Raw genomic sequence first — 12,002 nt, forward strand, 5'->3', positions numbered from 1 at the left:
GAGCAATATATGTTGAGGCTTATATATGCATCAGTAATATACCCTGAGAAATACAAAGCCCTGATTTGCCAAACCAGAATACTGGCGTAAAAAATGTTAAAGTCGCAAAATGTTTGCACAACTCGTAGTTGTGCAAAATTGTAGCGGCTTTTGGCGTTTTCGCACTAGTTTTGCCCAGCTCTGCCCAAATGGGTGGACCTGTGTCGTGACGCCACACCTATCCTTATTCATGATGATTGACTGCGTTCCTTACTCAAGAAATTTTAGTATAGTTCCTGACTGGAGTAAGATTAGTGGCAAGGCGCACTCCACTTTTGAAACGCTTCTAATTCATTAAGAGGCATGCGTCTCTTAATGAATGAGGAGTGTCTGATTCCACCACACTCCTTGATCAAGACTGTTGTGAAAATCGCTGGTCTTGATGAATCTGTGCCTTTAAAGGAAGGTGCTGCGATTTTTAATTTTGTTTTAAAAAATTTTGATGAAATTAATATAAATATAAAATTAAATGTACCACTTTCTTAGTTTTTTATTTATTCATTTTTACATTGGCCACTGGGGGCTGCCATTTTTATTTGGGGGGTGTGTAGGAAGCTAAGCAGCATCTTACATACCTCACTTACTTACGGCAACCATGGCCGTAAGAGACTGAGGGTCGGTGACCGACCAGTCTCTTACATTAGAGGCTGCTCCTCCTGCCTCTAACTGCAGACCTGGCCAAGCCCCCTGGGCTGTCCAGGTCGCGGCCGTGGGAGGAAAACGCGGCCATCTTTGTGGAGCCTGCAGTGTAAGCTGCGAGCTGCACATTCACCGTGTCATCGCACGCGCAAGCAGTGCGTGCGATGACTGTCAGGAGCAGCCGGGGAGCGGAGGTGCCGGGCAGCCGAGGTCCCGGGGTGAGTATATGCTGCGGCAGACAGCGGTGATCTCAGCCTATCATTATTACAGTACAGGTTGCAGATCACTGCCGACCTGTTCAGGGCACAGCAGGGAGATCATCCGTCTGCTGTGCCCTGAACACACTGAACAGGGCGCAGTGCTGCATGGGAGCGCCGGGAAGGTAAGTACAAGTGTTTTTTATTTTATTGAATCTATGAAGCCATATATGCCAGGAGGAGGGTGCGGATGGGGGCCATGTATAAGGAGGAGGAGGGTGCGGATGGGGGCCATGTATAAGGAGGAGGAGGGTGCGGATGGGGGCCATGTATAAGGAGGAGGAGGGTGCGGATGGGGGCCATGTATAAGGAGGAGGAGGGTGCGGATGGGGGCCATGTATAAGGAGGAGGAGGGTGCGGATGGGGGCCATGTATAAGGAGGAGGAGGGTGCGGATGGGGGCCATGTATAAGGAGGAGGAGGGTGCGGATGGGGGCCATGTATAAGGAGGAGGAGGGTGCGGATGGGGGCCATGTATAAGGAGGAGGAGGGTGCGGATGGGGGCCATGTATAAGGAGGAGGAGGGTGCGGATGGGGGCCATGTATAAGGAGGAGGAGGGTGCGGATGGGGGCCATGTATAAGGAGGAGGAGGGTGCGGATGGGGGCCATGTATAAGGAGGAGGAGGGTGCGGATGGGGGCCATGTATAAGGAGGAGGAGGGTGCGGATGGGGGCCATGTATAAGGAGGAGGAGGATTATGATGGGGGACCATGTATAAGGAGGAGGAGGATGATGATGGGGGCCATAGTGGACAGAGCAAGGTTACACATTTGTAAGGGAGCAGTGGTATAATGTGTGACCCCACTCAGTCCATTTCTATGGGAGTAGTAATATGGTGGACGGAACGTGGGGTCACACATTACCCCACTGCTCCCATAGAAGTGGACGAAGTGGTGTCACCGGAAGCTTAGCGAGGGTTTTGGTTTGGGATGGTGAAACTTTTGAGTGGGGCCCTAACCAGGTAACTCTGATTACAGCTACGGTGATGCATCCTAATAGTACATGTAGGAAAACCTCAGAAGATGACCGCGCTGTTACTAAAAATATAAAATACCCCATATAGTATAATGCACTCCGTATAGTAGGTCGCACTCCCCAGCGGCCTCCATACAGTAGATCAAACTCCCCATCAGCAGTATCCGCGTATCTAACCCCAGCTTATGATACAGCGAGCAGCACCATCTAACAGAATCAGCGCTGCCGGCCGTCCTCGGTGACACTGTATTTGTCTGTATCACTGGCAGTAGTGATGAGTTAGCATGCTTGTTGCTCGAGATTTACGAGCATGCTCGGGTGAGAACCTTTTATCTTCAGCGTTCTCGGCTTTTAAGTTTTGACAGCTTTAATACATGTGAGGAATGCCTCTTTTTCCAGCTTTCCTCATATGTATTAAAGCTGTCAAACGGTCGCAAATAATGTTCATGGAGCGACGAAAACTTGAAGCCCGAGCACGCTGAAGATAATAGGTGCTCGCCAAAGCATGCTCGTAAATCTCGAGCAATCAGTCATCAACAAAATGACGCCGCAGGATAAGAGAGGATGAAGTTTAGGATCAAACACCCAGAAGGGGAGAAGGGGAGTGAAATCACACACATGTGAGCAGATCCAGACCCAATTTACTGCAGTCGTAATGTGAGCTAGATGTACACTAGGTTTTCATGGCAAATTTCAGCAGCTGCTCCCCTTAGTGTTTAAAAGGGTAAATACCAAACATTTTTTAATTATGTTTCATATTTTACTTCATTAAAAACAAATAACATTCTTTAATAAAATTAAAATATTTAATACTTTTTACATTTTTTCAATTGTTGAAATTTTTTTTTTTTGATGTCACCTTCCCTTTAATGGCCTAAAACTAAAACTTTTACTGGATTTACTCTTCAGTGTGTCTAGAAGTGACTTCATATTAAAACCTTCTAAACATATGTAGAGCTCCAATATTTATGGACTCTTTTTGAATGTACTTTTCTGTAGGCAGTAAGTCATCTCGTTGAGGTTTCGGAAGGAGACTTGAGGAAAGCAATTACATTTCTTCAAAGTGCCACCAGGCTTAATGCTGGAAAGGAGATAACAGAACAAGTGGTAACAGAAATAGCCGGGGTAAGATGCTACCATGTTGTTTCTATATTTTTTTTTCTTCTCTGCACATTACGTCTTCCTCTGTGATTTACTTGTTTAGAACTTGTTGTATTAATAGAGGATGTGCTCATATTAGTTCAGAAATGTATCTGTTCTTTGTGTACCTATACATTTATCATTTATATTGACCATAAAATTCAGATGAAAATTTTTAGTTTGGTAAATTAAATATTGGCCTTAATATTGTCTTCTCCCTACACTTTCATGTAGGTAATCCCAAAGGAAACCCTTGAAGGAGTCTTGGCAGCTTGCCAGAGTGGGTCCTTTGAGAAACTAGAAATTGTAGTGAAGGTAAGAAAGTTGAAAACTATTTTATTTGCTATTTGGTCAATATACTATGCCCTGATTGGCATAGTTAACCATATTGACCCCTTAATGGCTGAGGGTACACATTTTCAGTGGTCAATAAGGTGACGCTTTCCTCAATGTCGTTTTAGAACGCTGAGGAATGAATATCATATCCAAAAAATCTGAAGAAAAAGCTATAAATTTTACGTAGGCCAAAATGTTATTAATAAAAACTTACACTTGTCCCAGAAAAAACAAGCTGTCAAACAGGTCTGTCGGACAAAAAGTAAAAGTTACAACTCTGAGAATATGGAGACCAAAAAAATATTATTTTTTTTTAAAAAAAAAACAATACATTTTTAGTGCATGAGAGTAGCAACATGTAAAAAAGCAAACAGACTAAATCTCGTGCCACAGTAATCATACTGACCCATAGAATAAAACTGTCTTATTACTTAGCAGGGCATTCACCATGCAGTATATGTCCCCAAACATTTTATGTTTACCACATATAAGGTCATATCACCACATTCCAGAAGAATTGTGTAAAAAAAAATTAGTGTTAATTTCTCCTTTTTACCGCTTGCGAAATTTAGAAATTTGGGGCTAAAATAACATTTCATTGGAAAAACGTAATTTTTCATTTTCACGTCCCAATGTTTTAGAATTCTGTGAAGCACCAATAGTTACAAAATAGTCTTCACACCCCAAGATGAATACCTTGAGGGTTCTAGTTTCCAAAATAGGGTCACATTTGGGAGCCTCTGCTGTTTTCATCTTTCAAGGGCTCTTCAAATGTGACAGTGTCCACAATGTATCCCAGCCAAATTTGCGCTTCAGAAACCAAAAATCAAATATCACTTCTTCCCTTCTAAGCCTTATGTACCCAAAAAGGAATTTTTGACCACGTATGGAATATTGCAACGTTTGAGAGAAACTGTGTAATAAATATTGGGGTCCATATTCACTTAATACCTGTTTTGAAAATGAAAAATTTGTGGGTAAATCCATATTTTAATGGAAAATGACAGCAGTTTAGAATAATTTGTGAGGTGTAGTTTTTAAAATGGTATCACCTCTGCGGGTTTTCCAGTATATAGGCCTGTCAAGGTCATGTCAAAACTGAGTTGGTTTGTGTGTAAAAAAAAAAAAATATTTAGGAATTTCCTTAGAAGAATTAAAATTTAGCTGCAGTTTTTCATTTTTTTTTTCTTTCCAACATCCTAACAAAATAGAGAGATATTTGAAAAATTGTGATGATTTCAAGTAGACATACGGAAAATTTTATAAACTATTTTTTGTGTGGTATGACTGTCTTTCGTTTAAGGCTATAAGGGTATGTGCACACGATGCAGAAATGAAGCAGAAAATTTCTGCATTATTTCTGCATCTCCCTGGCAGAAAAAATGCATGCAGATTGTGCATGCGTTTTTCCTGCAGAATACATGCGGATCCACATGCGGATTCACATGCGTTTCCGCATGCAGATTGACAAGCGCTTTCCAGGCGATTTTAGCATCACCTGGAAAGTGCTTGACAACTAGGTCACACTGTATAAATCCATGCAAACAGCATGGATTTATATAGTGTGACCCGAGAGAGTGTATATACTTGCCTCCGATGGCCCGCGCTGTCCTGCTCTATCCGTTCTGCCGGCAACTTTGAATTGAAAGACCTGCCGACGTCAGCGTCACGTGACCCGTCATATGACTCTGACGTCAGCGCAGGTCCTACAACTCACTGCAAAGTGCCGGGAACCAAGCAGGAGCGCTGCGCGGGCCGACAGAAGGTAAGTATACATTTATTTTTTATTTTATTCTTGTTTTACAGCTTTTTTTAATGGTACCTGGGTGTGGATGAGACTCTCCTCTCCTCCACACCCGGGTACCATCCGCACATTAGAACGCGCCAATAACGCAAGTACAAATGCAGTCTTGCGGAATTTGCGCGTTCTAATGCAAGTCAATGGCGGCGAAAATGCCGCGTTTACGCAAAATTAATTGACATGCTGCGGACTTTTGAGCGCAGCGTTTACGCTGCGGAAAAATCCGCATCATGGGCACAGCACATGCGGATTTCAATTGGGGAACATTGCTGCCCTTCTACCATGCGTTTTTAATGCGTTTCCGCAGCGTTTATGCAGCTGCAAAAACGCCGCTGAAACGCATTAAATACGCATCGTGTGAACTCAGCCTAAGAGTTCAAAGCTTGAATATGGCTAAATTTTCAACATTTTTATCAAACGTCAAATATTTTCCAAAGAAGAAGAAAAGTAAAACGTGTCTATCAAAATTTACTGCTATCTAAGTACAATATGTCACAAAAAAACTGTTTCAGAATCACTGAGATGTTGAAACATATTGGCTATCAAAGTGTGTGGTACCTTATGAGTTAATTTTTAAGTCCAAGTGGATGTTATCAGAGTTTTCACTGGGGGCATATATTTCCCTTGTATGACATTGCCCAATCATAACCAGAAAGCAATACCGAGGAGAAAAAAAATACGCCCCCACCATAGCTTAAGGCCCCGTCACACTTAGCGATGCTGCAACGATCCCGACAACGATACGACCTGTCAGGGATCGTTGCTGCGTCGCTATGTGGTCGCTGGTGAGCTGTCAAACAGGCAGGCTCACCAACGATCAGGGGAGCAGCGACATCGTGGAAAGAATCTTTCCACGATGTCCTTCCTGGTTACCAGCCTGCTGCTGAAGCAGGAGCAGGCTGGTAACCATGGTAAACATCGGGTTACTAGGGGCACACGCGCACCTAGTAACCCGTTGTTTATCATGGTTACGAGCCTGCTAAAGTGAGCGGTAACCTCCCGCTCACCGTAGCAGAGTGGTAACCATGATAAACAACAGGTTGCTAGGTGCACGTGTGCCCCTAGTAACCCGATGTTTACCATGGTTACCAGCCTGATCGCTTGTCACACACAGCGATGTGTGCTGACCAGCGGGAGGGCGATGACCAAAAAATGGTCCAGGACACTTTGCAGCGATCAGCGACCTCACAGCAGGGGCCTGATCGCTGCAAAGTGTCACACATAGCGACATCGCTGGTGAGGTCGCTGTTGCGTCACCAAAACCGTGACACAGCAGCGATCTCGCTATGTGAGACGGGGGCTTAAGTCTGAGATGTAATGACAGACAGCCCTAATCTCCTGGTGTAACCTGTTGCATTGTTTGAAACTCCTGGGAGTAGAGCACAAATGACTAACACCTTTCAGATAAGGACCCAGCAGTTTGTGTGATGGGGAGGGACAGCACAGCTGAGTTTAGTGGTGTCAAATTACATACCTTTCTGTACTCTGTCCTCCTCTCGTAGCACTGTCACCACTGCTGTAGTACCCTCTCCCCTCACACTCTATGGCGCAAAGAACTCAAAAGTTGTCAGTAATCACACTTGTGTCTGCGGTACTTGTTGCAACTTGTAAGCGCTCTGCGGTGAGATCAGGTTGTCTGTCATTTTATGTTTTATACAAGAGTAACTTGCCTGTTCTGGACTACTATATGTGATGTAATGACACCTTGCTCTGATCTCGCTGTAGAGCAATAACAAGTTGCCGTGAACGCAGCAGACATACGTTTAATTACTGACACTTGTCACACAGGCCTTGGCTTTGAATAGGCAGTGTGTCAGTAGGTGCAGTACAGCTGAGGTGACAGTACTTTGTGAGGAGGAGTGATGATAGAAGGGTTTATAAAGTGACACAACTAAACTCATCTATGCTGCCCCTTCCCCCACACTGTCTGTCAGGGCCTTATCAAAAAGGTGTGAGTCATCTGTTCTCTATTCCTAGAACTATCTAATCATGCAGGAGGTTAAGCCCCCGTCTCACATAGCGAGATCGCTGCTGTGTCACGGTTTTGGTGACGCAACAGCGACCTCACCAGCGATGTCGCTATATGTGACACTTTGCAGCGATCAGGCCCCTGCTGTGAGGTCACTGATCGCTGCAAAGTGTCCTGGACCATTTTTTGGTCGTTGCCCTCCCGCTGGTCAGCACACATCGCTGTGTGTGACCAGCGGGAGCAGCGATCAGGCTGGTAACCATGATAAACATCGGGTTACTAGGGGCACACGCGCACCTAGTAACCCGTTGTTTATCATGGTTACGAGCCTGCTAAAGTGAGCGGTAACCTCCCGCTCACCGTAGCAGAGTGGTAACCATGATAAACAGCGGGTTACTAGGTGCGCGTGTGCCCCTAGTAACCCGATGTTTATCATGGTTACCAGCCTGATCTGCTTCAGGCTGGTAACCGGAGCAGGACATCGTGGAAAGATTCTTTCCACGATGTCGCTGCTCCCCTGATCGTTGGTGAGCCTGCCTGTTTGACAGCTCATCAGTGACCACATAGCGATGCAGCAACGATCCCTGACAGGTCGTATCGTTGTCGGGATCGTTGCAGCGTCGCTAAGTGTGACGGGGCCTTTAGACCAGGTGATCAGGACTGTCTGTTGTAGGTCTCACGCTGAGAAACCTGCTTTTGTGGTGTGTGTTCTCCCTTCTCCAGTGTGTCGCTGCCTTCTTTTGGTTGAACAACATCATACAGGTAGTAGTACACAGTCCCAATGAGAGGTGAAAGTAAAAAAAAAAAAATAATAATAATGTATTACACTCTGCAGCTATTACTATACAGGGTGGGCCATTTATATGAATACACCTAAATTAAATGGGAATGGTTAGTGATATCAACTTCCTGTTTGTGGCACATTAGTATATGGGAGGGGGAAAACTTTTCCAGATGGGTGGTGACCATGGCGGCCATTTTGAAGTCAGTAATTTTGGATCCAACTTTATTTTTTTCAATGGGAAGAGGGTCATGTGACACATCAAACTTATTGAAAATTTCATAAGAAAAACAATGGTGTGCTTGGTTTTAACGTAAAAAAACTCATGAAAGAAAGTTACAAGTTTATGACCACTTATAAAATGTGTTCAAAGCGCTGTCCATTGTGTTGGATTGTCAATGCAACCCTCTTCTCCCACTCTTGACACACTGATAGCAACACTGCAGAAGAAATGCTAGCACAGGCTTCCAGTGTCTGTTGTTTCCAGTTCATCTGGAAAAGTTTTCCCCCTCCCATATACTAATGTGCCACAAACACGAAGTTGATATCACCAACCATTCCCATTTAATTTAGGTGTATCCATATAAATGGCCCACCCTGTATTGTATGTCCCGTTCATCATGAAAAATTTGGTGAAAGTTCCTCTTTAAAATAAAAATTGATTCTGTCACTAAGGGATTAAGTGTTCCAATGTGCTCAGTCAAGATTCAATTAGTTCTTTTAATACGATGAATTCTGTTTTTATTTTTTTCCCCTCTTTAACTATATCCATCACCAAGAATTTGATAAATAATGGCCATGCTGCAACCCAGCTTGTAAACCAGCTTCATGATATTGTACTTGAACGAGAAGATCTAACTGACAAACAGAAGGCAGTCATTACAGAGAAACTTGCCGTAAGTCTGATATTATCACCGTGGCTGTTTTTATTGTGAAAGGTCTCTTTAGCTAGCAGAATACTAAGGTTCAGTGAAGATATGAGGATTTTTTTTTTCACCCATTGTTCACCAGTACTTGTGAGCGGTGGGTGAATGTATAGTTCTTCAATGGACTTCCTCTATATCTGGCTAGGACATCGGCCGTCCAGCCGTTGAAACTATGACATCCACGCTCTTTGAAGTGTACTGTGCTCCAAACATTGGATGCTTTTATTCTTGATTAAAACATTTACTGAGCATTAAATGTATAGGCTTTGTCTGGAATGTATAAATGGGGTTTTCGGACTGTGTATTTACATTAATCTGGGGGAAGAAGGGCTAAGGTGGATATCCAATGTGCTTTCACATGTTTTAATGCAGTATTTGGTGCAAATCTAGTTCTGGCAATAAACCCTGCATTGAAATGGCACACATGAAAGAATCTAGGGGTGCACAACATTTTTTTTTTTTGTCCAAGGGCTACATTGCCATGCTGAACCAATCCCAAAGGTGCAAAAATATTTAAAGGGGTAATTACATGAATACATCACTATAACAACCGTTAGTACATTAATATATCCCTAGAACCAAGTTGTTGAGTTTCTGTTTAAAAAAAAAAAATAATAATAATAATCATCATCAGCGTGAACACATGCTAACTTAAACTGTTTTTGGAGCAGAAACTCACCAAATCCTTCTCATAATACAGAAACTGCAGTAGTGACAAGACACAGAAAGTATCACATATTTACATCTAGGTACCTTATAGGCGACATTTGTTCTGATTAAAGTCATTCTTCTTTATTTTGCCCAGACGCCATGATGAGATTTCATGCCCAAAGCTAGTCTCTGCGGACTTCCCTCTTTTTTTGTCTTCAGCAGCTCTTCCAGACATGGTGCCCTTAAAAATAAAAGTATCATTATACTGCCCCATAAATATCTCCTATGCTGCACCCCTGAATAAATAATTGCCCATCATTGTGCTTCTTGCACAAAATATGCCCCTTTCTACAATCTACCTCCCCATACTGCCCCTTTCCCCATCTCATCTACAATACCTCTCTGCATATTGTCCCCACTGCCCCTTGCTGGTACTATGCCCCCTTTCACAATCTGCCAATTGCCCCATAATGTCCTCCATTGCCCCTTTTTATGTGCCCTCCTCCCGGCCCCATCATCTAAAATAAAAGCACATTTCTTCAGATCCTCCATGGAACGCTTACCAGTCTGATGTCTCCTCAGCCTCGTCATGCTGCTGCACGTCTCTGCCGGGGCTGGGGCAAAGCAGCGTGCCCCAGTCCCAGCGCCAAGGTGTTCAAAAGTATTCGTGTCTGAAAGACACAAATTTGAATATAAGAAAATTGGGGCTGTCTCTCCTGGACAGGGCCGCACAATATCGTTTGATGGGCTGCATGCGGGCCATATGTTGTGCAGAGTCACATAGCACCAGTGTGTTGACATACAGTCCATCTGAGATATTCTTCCCAATGCTGTGCTTTTAGGAGTGAATATTTCTGTACACAAAGACCAATAAAGCTTTTTATGCAAATCTTTAAAAACGAAGCACAAGCTGGAATGCTTACAGAGTTCATTTTATTTTTAACATGGAGATTTCATGCACAGTAATGGAAGCCCTATTACTTACGAGATCTAGTCCTAGTATGACTGTGTGCATCCGCCCTGCACTATGTCTACATTCTGTGACTCTCCCATACTTTACAATAACTGTGAGGGAGGAGGATTACTTGTGTACTGGATAGACTCCAGCACTGCTGTAATACTGGCCTCCAGCTGTGCTCATTAGCCATGCTTCTTCTATCCATAGATGCAAAAAATGGACAGCACATGGATAGTTACCGTGTGCTAGGATTTTCAGGGTCTGAAAGATTTATATGGATGATTTGATATCCATGACCAAAAACTTCATTTTAATGCAGAAAAACATGGACCTGTGAACAGTCCCATAGACATAATGGTCAGAATAGGGGGGTGTTCTATCCTTTGAAAACATATAGAACATATTCGTCAAAATCTGATGTCTGAATGGGGCATCGGTCTTCAAAAAAGACTGCTAAAAAAATTTACTGTGTAATGTACCTTGTACATTGTCAAGTAGTTTTAACTAAGATTTTCTGATTTTGTTTTACAGGAAGTGGACAAGTGTTTAGCCGATGGAGCTGATGAATACCTACAAATGCTCAGTCTTTTTGCAGTTGTTATGCAACAGATGACTCAGAACAACTAATGTAGTTTCTTGGATTTCTTGGCTGAGTCACAAATGTTTGATTTTTTTTTTTGTATAAAAATGAATCTTGTTTAAAATGTGCTTCGAAGTTTCTATTCTTTTAGGCGGTGTGTAAGTCTATTCTTGAAGGTTTTTCCATATACAGTCCTCTGACGTTACTAATCTTTTAAAGTGTGGTTTTAATTGGACAACATGAAACAAACTAGATAATGCTAGACCAATTTGGGACAGATTTAGTAATTATTTCCCTCTTTGCTTTCTTTTGATACCCCTGGTTTTGTCTAATTCCAACAAGAGCTGTAAAATAATGTAACATTTCTAAAACTTTCAGTGAGGATTACTTGTGCCAGGAGTCTCTTGTAAATGTGACTGTACTTTTTAAGTTCAAGTAGTCAATTGGCAAAGGTATGGTCTGTTTTGGATTGTTCTAGGAAAAAAAATCACAAAAGTTAAGCTTTGTCTTGTTATATCTGCCCTCAGCATTTACAAAATTTAGATGAGAGAGTGAGGTCCACTTTTTGGCCACTATTGAGGAGAGGGGAGAGCTTCTTTAGTGTATCAGGGCCTCGTCATACTTCAATTTTATGTTTTAGAAATATTTTTTTATATTCAAAGTCACAGTCCATTTTTTAATTCATTGTCACCAGTCTTCCAATAAATGTAATTCAAGCAGTATTACTTTTTTTTAGGTCTTCCTTTTTCTGTGGGACATATAATTGGAATAATATTACCAATGCAGTACCCCCCATTTTTGGATCCCAAAATGGGTGACATGATGACCTCCTGGAATTGGAGGAAGACATACCAATTCTCTTGCCTTCAAGCCTACTTTAGTGCATGGCACAATAGGTTCATAATTTTAACAGATCAGTGCAGTGAAGTGGTTGTTGCCCAATATACAGT

General features: G+C 42.7%; 1 protein-coding gene across 1 annotated transcript in view; it reads left to right on the plus strand.

Annotated features, from left to right (window-relative positions):
* The window catches only part of RFC4 (replication factor C subunit 4), a 48,095-nt gene extending 36,321 nt beyond the window's left edge, over positions 1-11,774 (plus strand). The window contains exons 7-10 of the mRNA XM_073673088.1: positions 2,910-3,035; positions 3,285-3,365; positions 8,717-8,833; positions 11,004-11,774. Coding sequence (XP_073529189.1) covers positions 2,910-3,035; positions 3,285-3,365; positions 8,717-8,833; positions 11,004-11,099 — 420 coding nt within the window. The 3' untranslated portion in view covers positions 11,100-11,774. The remainder of the gene's footprint in view (positions 1-2,909; positions 3,036-3,284; positions 3,366-8,716; positions 8,834-11,003) is intronic.
* The last annotated feature ends 228 nt before the right edge of the window (positions 11,775-12,002 follow it).

This window comes from Phyllobates terribilis, unplaced genomic scaffold (assembly GCF_046119375.1).
Source record: "Phyllobates terribilis strain yellow unplaced genomic scaffold, ASM4611937v1 Scaffold_3__8_contigs__length_932513732, whole genome shotgun sequence".
Lineage (NCBI taxonomy): Eukaryota > Metazoa > Chordata > Amphibia > Anura > Dendrobatidae > Phyllobates > Phyllobates terribilis.